We start from the raw sequence: 18,950 nt of genomic DNA on the forward strand, positions 1-18,950 counted from the left end.
GAAACCGCCGCGGCCGCAGGGGGCGCTGCGGCGCGCGCCTGCGCCCTGGGGCGGGGCCCGGGCGGTGAGACACCCACCCCTCCGTCGTCGCTCATCGCTGCGCGACGCCGGCGCTGCGAGCTGCGTCACAAGTGCGGCGGCCGTGCAGCCGGGAGGACGGCGGTGAGTTGACGCGCCCCGCCGGCGGGCATGGCAGCCTCTGGGGCCGCCGGCGGCCGGGCCGGAGGGCGGGTGAGCGAGGGTGCGCCGGGGGCGGCGTGCTAGCAGGTTTGCTCGGGGATGCTCCAGGCCGCGGGCCCGACGGGGGCTCCTGCGAGTCCCTTCGCCCTGGCTGCCTGAGGGTGCGCGGGGCCTGAGGGAGGTCGGGAGGGGCCTCGTCTTGTCTCCCGAGAATGTCCTGTGCAGCCTCGCGGCTGGGGCTGCTGTCTCCGCGGGAGAGGTCTCCGTTACCGTAAATGGAAGTTTTCCAGTGGTCGGGCCGTGCTGCCCTCCTGGGGAGCGAGCTTCCCATCACCGGACAGGTGCAAGCACGGGCCGGGGTCTCTTGACTTCACGTACCGTGTCGTCCTGTGGGTTCCTGCCTGAGTAATAATAGAGCATGTGCGGTGCTCTTTGGAAGCCGTGAGGAGCGAGGATGACTTCGGCTGGGGAAAGTGGGGGAGAGTTCTCTAAAGAGAGGAGGTGGAGGAGGGCTCTGGGGGCCCCTTAGCTCTGAAACTACTTGTTCTAAGAGCTAATTCGCTTGGTGACCGATGCTATAGCTTGTGCGCACCGCTTACCGTCACAGCGATCCCGGGGAGACTTCCTTAAGCTCCGAGGTTATCAGGAGGGTGGAGGTGGTAACAGGGATGCTGCAGAGGGGGGGTGGGAGGGTTCAGTGAGCTAATGCGTATGCTCGCGTTGACAGAAGCAGGCCTTCGTTTTGAGGAGGCTGGCTTCCTGGGAGTTGGCTTTCTGCAAGCCTTCCTACTCTCTGCTGTTACCCTCTGCTGCTAAATAGCAGATTCAGATGGGAAGGGGAGACGCCAGGCCTGTGCTTCTCTGGGCAGCAAACCTGGCCTCAGTTCCTCACTGCCTTTCCTGCCTTGTTCTCTGGTCACAAATGAGTTAACACTACCAGCTTGATTGAGATCTTCACAGACAAGGGTTATTTAGAAATTGTTTGTTTTTCTTGTTATCCTTGGAAAATCTTCGTGGTGGCCTTTTGGGGTTTACAAATTTAAATCTTGTGGTGGCCCTTGCTGTATGATAGAATTGAGGGGGCATGAATGTGAATGAGAAGAAAAACTGCATTTTTAGGTTCTTTAACCGTTAGCTGAAATTTAGCATCTCCTCCAGTTATGGCTGTAGGGAACAAACCACAGTCAGCATCGAAATCACAGCTGTGTCTGTATCTTAGGATAACGTTGAAAGTATAGTCGTGATCAGACTTGCCGCTGGACCTTGTTATGTAAGGTGTTAAACAGCTGTCACACGTTTAATTTTTATATTTAATAACGTTTTATTTAGGTGTGCGGTTGATCTTTCTTATTCTCAGATTCTGTATTTGCAAGTTTGCCTACACACTGAACTTTATTTGTGGCCCCAAAATCAATACTTTTTCACCGCTTTTGTGGTCTTTCACGGACATTTGCACGGTGGTGAAAACTTTGAGTCCCCTGACACATTCTCAGCTGCATCAGGACAAGGGACGCGCTGCCTTCTGTGTCACCTCTCTCATGTGAACAAGGGTCCTTTTTTCAGTCTATTTAGTGTCATGATTTTTGCATTTTTGTGCTATTTGTTGGTGGTATCACTGTTAAAATGTCCCCCAAGTGCAGTGCAAAAGTGTATGTTCCTCAGTGCACCTCGTGTGAGGTGCCTACAGAGACCACACGTGTGTGCAGTAAGCTTCCGTTAGGCATACAGAATGATGTATTGATCGGGACCCTAACCCAGTATTTCTCCTGGGAGCAGTGGGGTCCATGTTCACTAATTTGGTGTTCCTGGTGACTTCATAGAATATAAGAGCCTCAAGTAAGAAGCATTGACTGTACTTGGTTCCCTTTCTAGTCCTTTGCGTTTACGAAGTCCCAAGAAGGGGTTTACAAGCTTTACAAGGCTGCTGGAGGGTCTAGAGCACACACATGAGATATGAAGAACCCTTACAGCCTGAGAAAATACGTCTATTCTTAAAGGAAGTTTGTGTTCAGCTGAGCTCAGTCCTTGAAGACTTTGGGGAGATGAGTGTCTCATTCACATGCCTGTTGGCTCTCGTGGGCATATTTGGCTGAGATCCCTTCGGAGACTAGAACCACTTTGCTCCCACATACTTGCTTGTTGAGTTTTGAATAAATAATATTTGCATCTACAAGGACCTGTGGTTTTATCTCTCTGAAGAGCAGCAAGGGATGGAGACTGGTCCCTCTCTATAGTGAGACTTGGGGAGAGGAAAACATGGCACGGGGTAGGTGTTAGTTGAGTCCCCGGGCTCCAAGGGAGAAAGAACAATCGTACCACCCAGTAGGGCTTGTGAAGGGGGCCCCTGGGGCTGATCTCTGCTCCGGCAGAGGGTTGCCTTACTTTCTCGATAAGGGGAACCTCCTGTATCCCCCTGTGTCCTGCTGACACCCCCTTACAGAAGCCCCGATGTTTCCACAGAACCGTCTGGCCTGTAGCCTTCATCCTCGGTTAAGGAAATGACCAACCAGGTAAGGCCTGTGGTGACGGGAAGAACAGCAGTTGGTCTCTTTTGCAGGTTGAAGGCCATTATGTGGCATGGGTGTGTAGTCAGGAGACTAGCATCTGATTCCTGCTCTGCTCCTAAAGTGCTGGGGGACCCTGGGCACCTAGTCACCAGAGGGTTAGGTGACGCTGGGAGATCCACAGCACGAAGAGGAGGATTATTTTGGCTGTATAAGTCTTTTCCACGGTTGTCACAGGGATTGAGGAAAAGAATTTGTAGCCGGGGATGCCTGGCTGGCTCGGTCGCTAGAGGGTGAGACTCTTGATCTCAGGGTCGTGAAGCCCCATGTTGGGTGTAGAGCTTACTTAATTAAAAAGGAAAAAAGGGGAGGAGATTTGTACTCAAAAAAAAGAAAGAAACAAAAATCAGAAAAGGAGAAATCTTTGTAGTAAGATTAGGGACAACAGTGACAGGTCAGGCAGGCTGTGTGGTTTTGTAAGCTGGATACAGAGCCTCCTGTGATCTGAGCAGGGAATGCCCGGAATTGATCAGTACCCTGGGGTTGGGGGGAGGAGACTACAGTTTGTGTAAGAACTGATTTTTTCCTGGTGCAGTCAACTCTGCCAGTCTCACATGAGCAGGAATCAGGGAGCCTGTAGGATGAGCAGAGGGACGGGAGGGGAGTCGCTAACTCGGGGGGCGTGGGGGTGAGGTGGGTGCCAGGGGTGTTTTAGGGAGGGGATGAGATAGCTCTGGAGTCTGACTACTGGTTTAATGGAGCGTCTGTTCTTTTTTAGTACAGTATTCTCTTCAAACAAGAGCAAGGTAAGCAGCCTGCCCGCTGAAGCAGACTCACCTGTGAGAACTGTGTCATCCCTGGGGCTTTGGGTGTGCTGACCCGACTCGCAGTCCCCACTTGTAGTCAGCTGGCAGAAGAATCGGCAGACGCAGCTGAAAACAAATATTTACAAGCAAACTGCAACAGAAGCCCCCAAACAACTAACTGAGAAGAAAAAGCAGGAGTCACATAATAGACTGGGGCACTCCCGGCTGAGGGAAACTTTCCCACCTGAGAAAGATGCAGCTCCGAGCTTCCCAGTAACCAGGGTGAAAGAGGGAAACAGAGCCTCAGCACTTGCCCTGGGGTCTTTACAGCGGCTCCCCCACTTCGGACAAGTGCAGGGGCTCCCAGAGACCATGACCGTACAAGAGTAGAGGACGCAGCAGTTGGGGGGGTGGCACAGGGGGCAGGTCAGAGTCCCATCTGGGGGTGCAGCTTGCCGGGGACGCGGAGCTCCACATGGGCCTCATTTCTTGACACCTGGAAGAGCTGGGGCAAAGCCGTGGAGAATTCGTGCGAATGTCTCCTAAAAGCTCTTCCACCCTAAGTAGCTGCCGTTTAGATAGTCTGACGTTTAAGCCAAAAGCTTTCTTCCAAGTTAGCTCACATGGGTAGCTAGCTAGTCGAGCGTGCCAGTCAGCGACCTGGCATGTAGGTGATGCCGTCCAGGTGGCACGCTGGCGGGCTTGGCTCAGGTGGGCGTCGTCATTGAAGCCACGGTGCCGCATGTGAGTCGTAGCTGCTCAGCGCCCGGTACTCACGTTTTGGAAAGGTGCTCCTCGGCCGTTGCTACACAGCGTGAATAAAGCTTCCGCGTGCACTTGCCACGTGTGCGGACCTGCACCAGGTCTGCAGACCCCACAGTGAGGCTCACCAGCTGTGCAGCTGGCGGACTTCGGGTTTAAGGTGGACTTTAGTTCACAGACAGATTGGCTTTGAGTCCCAGTTCTTCTGCTTCTTAGCTTTTGACTTTGGGTCAGTTACTTGGCTTCTCTAAGCGTCTGATTCCTTGTCTGTAGTATGAGGATATGAACAGTACCCACTTCATAGGGTTGTTGTGATTGAGATAATACTTACGAAAAAATTAATGTAGTAACTGACTCGTTAAGCATTATAGACATTTGTGACAAGAGACAACTCAAATACGGAGGTATTTATTTTCAGGCCTGTACTGTTTGCAGTTGAACTGCCTACTGGTTCTGAAGGATCCCTAAGAGATGAGTCTTACCAGTTTAGGTCTTGGGTGGGGGGGTGGCAGGGGACTTCCTGCTGGTTTCCCTAGTTTTAACCAGGTGATAGACATTCCAGACTGAGGCACACAGGCAGCATGCTGAAGTGGGAAGGACATCGGATTATTCTGGAACCCCCTCCCTCCCTGGTACACCTGTGATTTGGGGCAAGTGTTTCATGTGTGCCTCAGTGTTTATGTGTGCCTTGGCAGTTCTGATAAAACCGGGAGGGAAAGCACGTGGCAAGACGTAAACCAGGTGGCTGATTTACCAGCAGTGTGACGTCAGAACTGTCCGAGCAGTATTTCTACTTCATTTCAGCCCATGCAGTGTAGACATTGCATGACGATTTTTACGTGAAGTGCTTTCCATTCTAGCCCATGATGATGCCATTTGGTCAGTCGCCTGGGGGACAAACAAGAAAGAAAACTCTGAGACAGTGGTCACAGGATCCCTGGATGACCTGGTGAAGGTCTGGAAATGGTGAGCACCCTCTCCCCTAACAGCCTTGGAAATTGGGGTTTAGGGTTTTTCTTCTGGACTCCCAAGTTGCAGTCAGGTAAGTATTAAGTGTTTTCTGGGTGAGAAAGCAGTAGCAGTATGGTGGTTTAAAAAGGCAGCTGATGTTTTCCTCACTTGTTTTCCTCTTACTCAGTGTGAAGGCCTATAGTTTAAGGGGAAAAAAAAGTCCCACAGTTAAGACTTGGCTATCTTTGGTGTTCTTTGCTCATGGGTTCCTCCGATTCTGCATTTCACAGACCATTGGTAATGGGAGCAGGGGGTGGGTCACGGGGGCCCAGAATTTCAGGCGCTGGACAGTGTGCTGTGTGTGAGGAAACCCATTTCTCTGTCCCCCGCTGAAGGTCTGATGAGAGGCTGGACCTACAGTGGAGTCTGGAGGGACACCAACTGGGTGTGGTGTCTGTGGACATCAGCCACACCCTGCCCATCGCTGCGTCCAGTTCTCTCGATGCTCATATCCGTCTCTGGGACTTGGAAAACGGCAAACAGATAAAGTCTATAGATGCAGGACCTGGTAAGATTTTTACTTTTAGGGACCATAATAAATGCTCACGATCCCTTTCTAAACCTCTAGGGATAGAAGTTTACAGTTCAGAATTGTTTGGATTTGAGGGTAATATGGGCGCGTGGACTATATGTTAAGTAATACCGTTAATGGATGGGAGCAGTCCTCCAAGTGTTAATATCTCAGGAACTAAACAGGAGGGGGTATACATCTGTTCAGGTCAGGTTTTACTGCCACATAAATTTTGGTACTAAAGGGTTAAACTCACAGTTTTCGGAGGCTTTAGATCTTAGAATTGCCAGTGTGGGTTGTGGACCTGAATTCGGACAGTCCGGGGCTTCTCCGTGTGCTGTATTCTGATTGGATACGTGCAGTGCCTGATGGAAGTCTCGAATGTAAGGTACTGTGCCCTCTGAGATCTGTGTCGTGGTAATCTCTGCTAATCATGGTTACGGGGCTGAGTCCCAGCATTTGATAGATACGCAACTTCTGGAATAGCAGTTTTTTTAAGTACTGTAGGACAGCCTAATCTTGTCTCTCAGCCTTGATAAATATCTGGGGTAACAGGAAGGAATGATCTCAGTGGGCTGGATTAACGTGGGACGAGCAACACGACATCTCAGGCTTCCTTGCAGCCTTCAGTCGACCTGTAAGTGACTGTGTAGCATTCGCCACCAGAGGCTGTTCTGCTGGAATGCGTGATGACCCCAGAGAGCCACCTGCCTCTCCGGCACAGCCTTCGTGGGTGGGGGACACAGAAGGTGCTTCTGTGTTTCCTGAACATAATCCCTTGATTGGAGCCCCAGCTGGATTTGCCTCCCACTGGTCATGCTCAGTAGCTGCTAAGGCTGCCTTTATGTTGGAAAGAGTAATAGTGCCACGGTTTGTAGGGAAGCTAGCGTGTCCAGAAACTGAGTGTGTTTCCCCTTGGAAGCAATACTTCATGTCTACGATTCTTACTGCTGAAGATTTTTAAAGAATATGCATGCCTAGACCCTGTTTTGCAGCCGCTGAAGCACAGTTTTCAGGGTGTGTGGGCTGGGCTATGTGTGGAAAAAGCTGCCCGGACACTGACTCCCCAGGTGATTGTCTTTACCTATATCTCTACCTGCTGACATTGCTCACGGAGGACTTGGGGCCCTAGACCAGCCCCCAAACTCTACAAAGACGCAGAGCCGGGGAGAGGAGGAAGAGGCAGATCTGTGCTGCCTTTTTACCTTGGGCACCTAAGCCTTCCCCAGACCCGTGATGCTGAGGTCACTGCGGGGCTATGTGGCCCTGGGCGTGCTGCAGTTGAAGAGATGAGTACTGGATTGGTTCCAAGGAAGAGGACCGGTCTGCACCCAGCTTGCCTTCCCTGACACACAGCGCCCTAGACAACCAGGATCGGTTCCGTGTGTGTCAAGTGCACGTGGAAAGAAACGAGGTACAGAGAGCCGTCAAAGGGTTGGATTTACTCTCTCTTTGGACAAGAATCATCTGGTTGCTACACAGCAGTTACTTGGGTAGTAAAAGCAGGTGATGCTGCTGACAGCTAAAGAGCAGCTGAACCATCCGAAGGCCACGTTGCTCGCTTCATGAGCGCGGGGACACCAACACTTAAACTGGGCCTGTCTTGAAAATGTGCATGGAGGGTGTGCACCACCACAAACAACAGGAAAGGGAAGAGAACATCCCCGATCCTGAAGAAGAGAGTGAGCATGTGGAAGGCCGTGGTCACAGCAGCCATGCTCCCCGGCACTCGGGCACTCGGGATGGGCATCGGCGCCACCAGACGGGCGGGACGCCCGCGAGTGAAGGGCAGCTCTCGGTGACGAGGCGGAGCTTAGTGATTACAACAAATACCTAGTATGCAGATATTTTAAGTCTTAGAGTACGGAACAGAAATTCCTTGAATTTTGAGCAAAGGATACTTGAGATGAAAAATTCTATATTGTAAACCAGCTAACAGAGAAACGTAAACATAATTTATGAATGGTATTTTATTAAACTGCAAGGAATTCAAAGCAGATTTTCTAATAACCATTATTCCTGTAAACAGTTAATTATAATAGGAATAAGAAAGCATGATTCTGTTAGGATAAATGCTAATCGTTAGTAGGGAGAGGTTAAAAAGTAGTTATTTGAGAGATTGATTATAAAAGCTTTTTCGGATCTTCTCAGTTAATTGAGCATTCTTTAAGTTAATTTCCTTTTTAAAACAAACATTTCATGAGAAAAGTGATAGAGCTAAATTATTTATTACTTCTTTGCAAGAGATTGTTGTTTTAAAACAGCTTGGGAGATTGTGCTGGGACCCGCCGTCTGCCGTGCGCCAAGTTCGCAGCAGCCTCTCCTCAGTCCTGTGGGCTGGGAAGGGCCTGTCCTCCGTGACCCATTCCCAGGAGTGAGGACAGTGACTTGGGAGGGAGCCTTTCTCTGCTTTCCCTTTGCTCTGGCCAGCACTGTGCAGTCGGGGCAGGGTGGCAAGACTTCGGGGCTTGTTCCTGTACAAGAGTGCACGTGAGCAAAGGGACAGGCAGGCAGTGGGCAACTGGATGACTCCGGAGGCCCCCAGAGCTCAGGGATTGCCTCTGCAGAGGTTCCGAGTAGCCCAGAAGGTAAATGCTACAGTACCACCAGTGTTGTGTTCCCAGATAGGAATCTAGAGCACATCGCTTGCCCAGCCGCTCAGGGCTCTGGAGACCCCACCATCCGGCTGAGGAAGCATTGCGATGCACACATTACACTGGAATGGAGCTCTTGAAGTAATAATATCGTGTAACTTAGAAACCAGGTGATTTTTCTAAAAACAACAGTCCTCTTTCCAGTCCTTGTTGATTTGTGGTAGATGCTTGGTCATATTATGGTTTCCCTGAGGAGTATTTGTGGTAGTACATCTTCGTTTCTTTGCAGCTTTATTGAGGTGAGGTTTCACTCCTGTAATTGCACCGTAAAGTCAGCCCGTTGTAAGTGTTCCACGAGTTTTAGTCAGTCTCTGGGGTTGTGCGGTCACCACCGCGGTTCCGTGCCTCAGAAAGCCCCCTCGTGTCCGTGGATGGAGAGTCCGGCCGTGCTCCGCCCTCAGCCCCAGGCAGCCACCGGTCTGCTTTCCAGCCCCGTAGTGTGTGTCGGTGGGACTGTGTATCTTCTTTCTGTAGCGTCATGTTTCCACAGCTCGTCCATGATGTAGTGTCAGCAGTTCCTGTTTTGTTCTGCCACCCAGCACTTGACAGACACGTGGACTCTTTCCCGTTTTCTCCTCTGTAAACACCGTAGTGCTGTGAACGCCTGTGCGCAAGTCTTTGTGTGAACGTGCGTTTTCATTTCTCCTGGGTGGATACCCAGGAGTGGAATTGCAAGGTATTGGATAAGTTTGTTTTCACTTAAGAAACTGTCAAACTGTTAAGAAAACAATCCCATTAAACACTGCACCATAACCAATAAGATACCTCTGAATCAACCTAACCAAAGAGGTAAAGGATCTGCACTCTGAAAACTACAGAATGCTGATGAAAGACACTGAAGACAACACAAAGAAATGGGAAAACATTCCATGCTCATGGATTAGAAGAACAAAATTGTTAAAATGTCTCTGCTGCCCAGAGCAATCTGCACTTTCATTGTAATCCCTATCAAAATACCATCAGCATTTTTCACAGAGCTGAAACAAACAATCCTAAAATATGAAACCAGAAAAAACCCTGAGGAACCAAAGGACTGTTGAAAAAGAAAAACAAAACTGGGGGCATCACGTTGCCTGATTTCATGCTATATTACAAAGCTGTAATCATCAAGACAGCATGGTACTGATACAAAAACAGACACATAGATCAATGGAACAGAATAGAAACCCCAGAAATGGACCCTCAACTCTATGGTCAACTAATCTGCAACAAAGCAGGAAAGAACATCCAATGGAAAAAAGACAGTCTCTTCAGCAAATGGTGTTGGGGAAATTGGACAGCCACAGGTAAAAGAATGAAACGGGACCATTCTGTGACACCATACACTCAAAGATAAACTCAAAGTGGAGGAGAGACCTCAGTGTGAGACAGAAATCCATCCAAATCCTAGAGGAGAACACAGGCAGCAACCTCTTCCATCTTGGCCACAGCAACTTCTTTCAAGACACGTCTCTAAAGGCAAGGGAAACAAAAGCAAAAATGAACTTCGGGGACACTTCATAAGGATAAAAAGCTTTCGCACAGCAAAGGAAACAGTCCACAAAACCAAAAGACAATGTACAGAATGGGAGAAGATATTTGCAAATGATATATCAGATAAAGGGCTAGTATCCAAAATCTGTAAAGAACTTTAAAGAACTTACCAAACTCAACATCCAAAGAGCAAGTAATCCAGTCAAGAAATGGGCAGAAGATATGAACAGACACTTCTCCAAAGAAGACATACGAATGGCCAACAGGCACATAAAAATGTGCTCAATTCACTCAGAGTCAGGGAAATATAGAAAATCAAAACCAGAATAAGATACCACCTTACAGCAGTCAGAATGGCTAAAATTAACGAGACAGGAAATGACAGATGTTGGAGAGGATGTGGAGAAAGGGGGGAACCCTCTTACACCGCTGGTGGGAATGCAAACTGGTGCAGCCACTCTGGAAGACAGTGTGGAGCTTCCTCAAAAAGTTGGAAATAGAGCTCCCCTACGACCCAGCCATTGCACTACTAGGTATTTACCCCAAAGACACAGATGTAGTGTAAAGAAGGGGCATATGCACCCCAATGTTCATAGCAGCATTGTCCACAATAGCCAAACTGTGGAAGGAGCAGAGATGCCCTTCAACAGACGAATGGATAAAAAAAAACGTGGTTCATATACACAGTGAAATAGTACTCAGCCATCAAAAAAAAAAAAAAGGAAGGCAGGGCAGGGAAGGCCCGGGAAGGGAAGGGAAGGGAAGGGAAGGGAAGGGAAGGGAAGGGAAGGGAAGGGAAGGGCAGGGGAGGGGAGGGGAGGGGAGGGGAGGGCAGGGCAGGGGAGGGGAGGGGAGGGGAGGGGAGGGGAGGGGAGGGGAGGGGAGGGGAGGGAAGAAGGGAAGGAGTATTCTCAAATACAGAGAACACACTGCTGGTCACCAGGGGAGGTGATGGGGGGATGAAGGCGGGCACATGTCCTGATGAGTGCCAGGTGATTACAATTTTAACAGAGAGAAAAGAAGCTGTTAAACTGGTTTTGGAGTGCTTGTACCATTTCATGTTCCCACCAGTATGGGAGGGTTTTGGTTTCTCCACATCTTTGTTAACACTTGGTATTGTCCTATTTTTATTAAAGATTTAACAAGCCCTTAACTAAATTGGTAAAGAATTAACATCTCTACACATAGGTTTTTGAATCAGGACATTGTTTCTAATTTTTGAAAAATTATCTTTTGGCAAAACTTTAAAAGTCTTAAAACCTAAGGTCCCACCCTTTCTCACTATGTTCTCCCCCCCCTTTTTTTTTTCTGTTCAGTGGATGCCTGGACTTTGGCCTTTTCTCCTGATTCCCAGTATCTGGCCACAGGAACTCATGTGGGAAAAGTGAACATTTTTGGTGTGGAAAGTGGGAAAAAGGAATATTCTTTGGACACAAGAGGAAAATTCATTCTGAGTATTGCATATGTAAGGAAACACGGCTCTCCTTTCTTTCCCTGACTCTTCGCCATGTGTGCTTCCCGCCTGCGGCAGGGCCGCGAGCGGGCAGCCGCTGTCTGGCTGGCGGGGCCTGCGGCAAGCAGGGCTCCCCGTGTGTTAGGTGGTGACGGCTTAACCACACAGTCTCAGATGTCCTCTGCATGTTCTCTGCACAGAGCCCTGATGGGAAGTATCTGGCCAGTGGAGCCATAGACGGCATCATCAATATTTTTGATATTGCAACTGGAAAACTCCTGCACACGCTGGAAGGTATGGCTCATTTTATTTTGTGCAAACTGGGTTATCACATCACAAAGGATGAATCAGTCTTTTATTAAAACGCTACTAAATGAAAAATGAGTTTTAGATTTGGAAAATAATGATCTCGGTTGGAAATCTGAAATGCGTCCAGGTCTTAGTCTTGTCATCTCGTTAGATCCTGGACACGCTCGTTCTGGTACTGGTACTGAGGCTTGTTTCCCCGAGAGGGCTCGCCTGTTGACGCGTTAACGTTTCTCAGCCGTAGGAGCGTTTCCTTTCTGCCCTGTTTGGCTCTACAGAACTTCGTGATTAGGGGATGACTTTTTGTCAGGAAGTTGAAGGTGGATGGAAAGCACTGTGCCCGCGCCCTGTACCGGTGGCCTCCGGCATGGGTGGGAGGGAGTTTTCCACTCTGTGCTCTTCCTACTAGTTTGAATTCTGACAAGTGAATACATTGCCTCCTTAGTTTATCGTTTACCCTACAGCACAGGAAACAGCATCCTGTTTGTTCATCTGGACAGATGAGAGTGTGTATCTCCTCGTTTGTCCGTGTCTATAGCAGAGGAGTTTTTCCCAAGCCTTGTGTGCTGAGGTCCAGCTGGTGAGGGAAGGGAACTGAGGAGAAACGGCTCCCGGAGGAGGGGCTTGGGTTATGTGGATGTTTCTAGAACACCAGGAGTAGGGGCCCATGCAGTCATTCCCTACTCTCTCTGGCAGAAGCACCTGGGCAGTCAGCTCAGTGACCGTGGTCATTACTAGGGACACCGTCCATGGGGAGCCTCTGATTTGCCAGATTAACAAGGGCCTTTGTGCATTTCAGGCCACGCTATGCCCATCCGCTCCCTGACCTTCTCCCCGGACTCTCAGCTCCTTGTCACTGCCTCAGATGATGGCTACATCAAGATCTATGATGTGTAAGTTACCGTGCAGACTCGGGCGTCTCTTCCGGGACCAGTGCCCTTCCACTCTCCCGCTGCTTGGAGGGGTCCTGCAGCTGGCAGGTGCAGGCATTGCTCCCCTGTCCGCAGCCCTGTCCTTGAACTTCGAATGTCATGGCTGCCAGCTAGGATCAGTCCTTCCTGCCTGTTTTCATCCGTCCTGTCACTTGTGGGGCTCACGGATTTAAATTCCTTCAGGTAAGTAGGTCGTGTGTGGAGGATGAGGAGGAAGCACTGGCGGTTGCCGGCCCAGAGTGACGGCAAAGACGTGGCCATCCAGCATGCTCTCCTCTGCCCTGCCAAGGGGGCTGTTGGCTTACTGACCACCTCGCTGCATGTCTAGATGAAGGAGCCTTTTGGTGGTGGTTTTGACCACGGGTGTAGGAGTGACGGGTCATTCTCTTCAGGTCACGGCTGTCTTTGGTTGTAAGCCTGCCCCTTCCTCCTGGGCTTCCCCCCTCAAGCCTCCCCTGGAAGGTGATTGATTTGTGTCCTTGACCCTTCGACTCAGTACTGTAGTCTGTGTGCCTCTGGTTCATAGCTTCCGAATGTGGCCTCCTGGTGCCCTTGTCCGTGCCCCAGCAGTGCGTGGACGCTGAGACTGCTTCCACCTGGCACAGACCCGATGGTCTGTGCGCGTGCCCTCTCGTGGGCCTGTGAGGGTTTCCCAGAGTCTGTGCTGGGAGTAGGAACGCTGGGGACAGGAGGTTGTCGGCCGGGTGTTGGGGCTCAGGAGGGAGGCTCTGCCCCACTGTGCTGGCCCGTCGGTCTGCTGTGGCCAATGCTTCAGTGCCCGACTCTGTGCACAAGGCCTTCGTGGCTGCGGTTCTGCCTCCTCCCGACCACAGTTCACTGGTGTCCCCGAAGTGCAGAGGAGGAGCCCAAGCTGAGGCGGGTTCCTCTGAGGCCACCCCTCCTCTGACCCACCTGTGGTCTGTTCCGTGCTGCTGGAGTCAGCACACCTCAGTCAGGCCTTAGGACTGTTCTGCCTTTGCTGCTTGATTTCGCTTATTTGAAAGTAAACATAGCTTTTGTCATTAGACCCATTTTATTCTTGGTTCGATTAAAAATGGTCTGTCCAAGCGACGTCTGTTATAAAGAGTGAACACCGACGGCTCCCGGGACAGGAGGCACCGGCCCGGTGCGGAAAAGGCGCTGGCTGTGCGGGCAGGATTGGAGCTGCGACGGTGCTGGGGTAGCCTGCTGGCTCCTGGTTCGTTGCCCTGTCTGGACGTTGTCTTGCTCTGCGTCCTACTCTTTGCCACGGGGGAAAGTCACACATTTTGTGCTAACGTTCCTGGAAAACTTTGTTTCATCTCCGTTTTGTTTGACACTTTTCCCATTTCAGACAACACGCCAATCTGGCCGGCACGCTGAGCGGCCATGCATCGTGGGTGCTGAACGTTGCGTTTTGTCCCGACGACACTCACTTTGTTTCCAGGTATGTATGATTCTTAGCAGTTTCTTAAATGCTAGGAAGATGAAGATCGTCTTTTATGAATTGCCTTAAAATTTGAAGACAGTCTGACCCTTTTTTTATTCAGATAGACTTTGCTTTCTGCATTGGTTTTGTGGGTTGTTGGTTTTTTTTGTAAGTTGTGTAGTTGTCCTTCGCTGAAACAAAGGTGGATTCTTTGGAACAGTTCAAGTTTTAGGTTTTCCTTATAAATCTAGGCTTCTCCATGTAGTAACCTTACGGATACCTGTGTTCCAGTAACTTAAACTACGTAAGTCTGTGTTTAGACGTTAGATCCGAGTGTCACTCAGGACAAGGACGGCCAGCTTCCTAGCACTGCACAGACTTAGGGAAGCCTCTTCATTCAGAAGCGGCCTTCAGCGGAGGCTTTAACAGGCCCCCTGTGACCCGGAAACAGGCACATGTGTCTGAGACTCCTAGTGGGAACCCTGGGATGAGGGCCAGGCAGATGAGAACTTGAGGGAAGTGGCTGAGAGGCCAGCACCTGGAGCCCCCCTGGGGCCCCCACTGGCCACGCTGCGCACAGGTGGGCAGAGTATAGGTGAGCGAAGGAGGGTGGGGGTCAGAGTCCTTCTGACTTAAAATCAGAATGCAAACTGTTTTGGTACTAATGTTCCCTTTTTTACATAGTTCATCTGACAAAAGTGTGAAAGTTTGGGATGTTGGAACGAGGACATGTGTCCACACCTTCTTCGACCACCAGGATCAGGTACGGCACCGTTCACATTCGCTTTCTTTCGTCTTTGGTGGCTGGCGTCGTCCGAGCACCGCCGACACCCGTCCCCTTTCCTAACCTGCTGCTGGGCCACTCTCCCTGCGTGGGTGTCCGTCAGCCAGCGTCCTGCACGCACCGTCTGTGTGGTCAGCCAGGCGAGCCGTGAGGTGTGATGGCCCTTCAAGGGCCAGAACACAGCACTAGCCACACAGCCATTCAGTGCCTTTGGAAACTGTGCTGGTGCCGGGGGCGTGCCGGGAGCACTTTTCCCAGTGCAGCCTGCCATGGCAGGCTCAGGAAGGGCCTTCCTCAGAAGTGCCCATTGCTCGGGGCGCCTTGGGGGCTCCGTCGGTGAAGCATTTGCCTTCGGCTCAGGTCATGATCCTGGGGTCCTGGGATTGAGTCCCACGTTGTCCAGCTCCCTGTTCAGCGAGGAGTCTGCTTCTCCCTCTGCTGCTCCCCCAGCTCATGTTCTAAGTTGTTTGTTTTTTTTTTAAGATTTTATTTATTTATTCGACAGAGATAGAGATAGCCAGCGAGAGAGGGAACACAAGCAGGGGGAGTGGGAGAGGAAGAAGCAGGCTCACAGTGGAAGAGCCTGATGTGGGGCTCGATCCCATAACGCCTGGATCACGCCCTGAGCTGAAGGCAGATGCTTAACCGCTGTGCCACGCAGGCGCCCCTAAGTTTTTTTTTTTTTTTTAATCTTAAAAAAAAATAGAAGAAGAAAAAGTGTCCGCTGCTCAAATGCACAGCACTTGTCGTTTTTGGCGGTGTCCACAGGAGTGATGTGGTCTTTTTTTTAACGTACTTGAAGCCATGTGTTCTTACAGGTTGTTTGGCTTTTAGTGACATTGGTGACTTCTGCTTCAGTCTTTAAATGAGGAGGAGGGGGTTCTGTTCTCCCGGGAGCCCTTTTGTCTTTGCCAGTGTGGATGTGAAAGGAACCGGGGCTCCGGCGCGGTGCCTCCGCATCCACACCGTGCCCAGGAACCCCCGGGGCTCCCATGACGGGCAGGGGTCCATTCAGTCGGTCCGTGTGGGGCCTGGGCTTCTGCGTCTCTCAGCAGACCAGGCGAGGCCCGTGCTGCTCATCCCAACCACTGAGCAGCACGGCTCGGGAAAGTAGTCCCTTAAACACAAGACGCCCATGGCAGTAAAAAGTTGGCTTTTAATATATTTTTAATGTTTTTACGAGGATCCTGGGTTGTTTTTCATTTTGTCTTATTTTTGTTAAGTAATCGGTGTGTATGCCCAACATGGGGCTCGAACTCACAACCCCTAAGATCAAGAGTCGCACATTCTACCGGCTGAGCCAGCCAGGTGCAGCTCAAAGTTAACATAATTGTTCATGCTTTTTTACATTGAATCCTAAACCATTGCTAATGAAGTTGAGGAGATTTCATCTTGGTATTCCACCTCTGGACTTAACATTTCACTGTGAGAGTAAATCCTCCCTGCTGGGGTGTTGTCTCAGAAGGCGTGTTTGGGTGGAAGTGAGGTCATTGACCTGCCCAGTGACATCGCTGGACTCAGGGCTGGAACCCCCACTCGGGGTCAGTGACGGCTGACCCTACCGAACTTCAGCCACATCAGTTTTGTCGGGAAGGAGGTGTGACTGTTGATTTAACACAGCAGCTCACCCAGTGCCCCGAGCTGCCCGCTGCTCCAGCTCCGGGGACGGGCGGGCTGCAGAGGCCTCTGACGACAGAGTGAGGATCATGGGCTCGGGGCGGGGGCCCAGGAGGGAGGGGACGCCCCCAGGGTAGTCGTGGGCCTGCTGCTTTCTGGAGGTGTTAACGGGAGCCTGCGTTGGTCCCTTGGAGATGCCGGCTTCATGGCATCAGGCCACTCCCCGGATACTGAAACTCTGAAAGGTTTGTAGATATCCTGATTGGTTTAGAAAGGACACTTATGGAGGGTGGGAGGGGAGGGATGCAATGCAAGGTGCCTGGTTGAGGAAAAGGCCCTGTTCCTGGTGGCTCAGAAAGCACCAGAGCAGCCCTGTCTCGCTTTCTCTCTAGATTCAGTATAGTGAGAATACAAAAGGACGTTTGTTCGTAAAGAATAAGCCCATTAGAACTTTATTTTTATTTGATTTTCAGGTCTGGGGAGTCAAATACAATGGAAATGGCTCAAAAATTGTGTCAGTGGGCGACGACCAGGAAATCCACGTCTACGATTGCCCCGTGTAAACACCAGAGTCTCCACACTGGTGTGTAGATCACAACATTCCTTGCCTTTCTAGCATTTATTGGAGCAGAAACTTAAATTTTGTAGATTCACGAGCAGTCTTTTCATGTTCTATTGGAAATGCTCTTCCTACTTGAACATAAAGTGTTCGTAACACAGCACCATGTTCGTGAACGGGCTTTTTCAGCTGCCCTGTTGTGGGTGTGAGGGCGGGAGGAGTATCTGAAGTCCCTGAACCTCCCAGCTGAGAAGTACAGGCTCGCTCTTGAGGGGGTCGAGCCCCACAGACACGGGGACAGAGCAGCCGATCTGTTTCAGAATGGGGTCCTGAAGGGAACAGGGTACTTGCCCCGGTGGGAGTGTTCTGGAATCCTGGCTATCTGGCTGGCTGGCTGATACCCTAAAACGTCACCCGCCACACTGCACCCGACTGCAGAGAGGGGGGTGTCCTGAGTGGACTGCTGCCTGCACGGCGTCCCCAGGCTCCAGTCCCGCCTCCGTGACGCCGGAGCCAGTGCTCCCTCAGCGGGGCCTGCGTGGAGATGGCTCACACCCTGAAGCTTGGTGCTTTCCATTAATGACTTCATACGCCTGTGAGTCAGGTCGTGTGCTTGTCCCCAAACCCGTCACCCTCAGCATACAGCCCACATGCCTCTCCCACCTCTTGGCCTTGGTGGCCCTCCTGTAGCCAGAGCCATGGACGCTCCTCCACCTGGAGTGCTTGCGCGACGTCCGCATTCACCCCCGCCCCAGGCGCCCCAGGCGCCCCAGGCGCCCCAGGCGCAAGCCCCCGTCCGCCAGTGTGGCACTTGACACCCTCACTGGAGCTCGAGAAAACGTAAACACCCAGAGCCGTTTGTCTCTCATCCCAGCTCAGTTTTAATTTTGAAGTGACAGATGTACAGGTGGAGTCCGTTTTAAGCAACATCCTCCAAATCCCATCTCCACGACCAGGAATCGAGCCGAACCTGATTCCGCCCCCTCAACAGCAGCTCTGTGGTGACAGTCAGGAAGTCGCGGCACTGACGGGACACCCTGGAGTTGTGGTCCATTTGTAAATGGGTTTTCACACAGGCTTGGTTGGAAGGGTAGGTTTTAGGTCTGTCCTGACCAACGGTCAAAGCAGGCACTATTCTGAGCAAGTGGGGCCCGCCCTCACGGTCCTGCTGGAGCCTGGTCCCCCCCAAGCCAGCTCCCCCCGACTGCGTGGGCCTGATGGGCCCCTTCACCCTCCCGCAGGCGGCCGTGGTCTGTGTCAGACTCTCAGCTTCTGCAGAACCAAGGGAGGGCAGGTCTGACGCGCGACCTCCGCCGTAGCCCAGCCGCTCAAAGGCACTTTCTCCTCCCGACGGCTGTGGAAAGGAAGGGCCCAGTGACGGCTAAGGGCTTCGGTGACCCTACGTGTGAGCTGTGGCTGCCTGCTGGGAGTGAAGCAGTGAGGACCGTCCCTATGGGCAGGCGGCCCACGCCACAGAGCACGGCGGAGCCCAGGCAGCGCGCTTCTTGCCAAAACCACATCCCCTGAGCAGGAAGCCCTGTGTCCCATGGCCGTGCAGCCAGAGGAGCCATCTCTGGAAGGGAGCTGGACCTGGGAGGGGTGCAGATGGACGTCTGTGCCTGCCCAGGACAGGCTACTGCTCCCGCGGCCTCTGCTGCTGCCCTCAGGGGGCACGTGGTGGGTGTCCTTTTCTTTACGGTAAGCACATTGGCGGAAGAGCACTGCAAAGGCTGCCAACAGAAAATCATCACAACCAGACAGAACAAGGTGTGGGGTCCCCAGCAGACAGTTATGTCGGCGTTTCACTTAATAACACTGGTTTGTCCTCACCACAAGGCCAGAAACGGTCAGAAGCTTCCGGAAGCTTCCAAGAGAGATGATTGTGCACCCATTGCAGCCCCAGAGCAGCAGCACGGACGTTGGCCCCGCAGCCCACTCTGTGTGAACCAGGCCCTGGGGCCAAACCTAGTCCACAGATGTGCTTTTGTTC

The 18,950-nt window shown here is 51.5% G+C and overlaps 1 protein-coding gene across 3 annotated transcripts; it reads left to right on the forward strand.

Annotated features, from left to right (window-relative positions):
- The first annotated feature begins 62 nt into the window (after positions 1–62).
- On the forward strand, positions 63–17,123 carry SKIC8 (SKI8 subunit of superkiller complex). 3 transcript variants are annotated; one of them, XM_045804439.2, is made up of 11 exons: positions 63–162; positions 2,641–2,690; positions 3,463–3,490; positions 5,113–5,218; positions 5,599–5,771; positions 11,218–11,366; positions 11,555–11,648; positions 12,460–12,553; positions 13,926–14,018; positions 14,685–14,763; positions 16,875–17,123. In XM_045804439.2, the coding sequence occupies exons 2-11, from the start codon at positions 2,679–2,681 to the stop codon at positions 16,962–16,964; spliced, it is 918 nt and encodes a 305-aa protein (XP_045660395.1). In that variant the 5' UTR covers positions 63–162; positions 2,641–2,678; the 3' UTR covers positions 16,965–17,123. The 3 variants fall into 3 exon arrangements, with proteins under 3 accessions (XP_045660395.1, XP_045660396.1, XP_045660397.1); XM_045804440.2 differs by having other exon boundaries at positions 125–231; XM_045804441.2 differs by lacking the exon at positions 63–162 and adding an exon at positions 246–267.
- Positions 17,124–18,950: the final 1,827 nt, after the last annotated feature.

The sequence above is a fragment of the Ursus americanus genome, chromosome 28 (genome assembly GCF_024610735.1).
Source record: "Ursus americanus isolate L20-20 chromosome 28, mUrsAme1.1.p, whole genome shotgun sequence".
Classification (NCBI taxonomy): Eukaryota; Metazoa; Chordata; class Mammalia; order Carnivora; family Ursidae; genus Ursus; species Ursus americanus.

Excerpts from the sequence above, each read along its gene's own strand:
- SKIC8 (XM_045804439.2), top strand. Across the intron at positions 3,491-5,112 it reads TCTCTTCAAACAAGAGCAAG|CCCATGATGATGCCATTTGG; the intron begins GTAAGCAGCCTG and ends TTTCCATTCTAG. Across the intron at positions 14,764-16,874 it reads TCTTCGACCACCAGGATCAG|GTCTGGGGAGTCAAATACAA; the intron begins GTACGGCACCGT and ends TTTGATTTTCAG.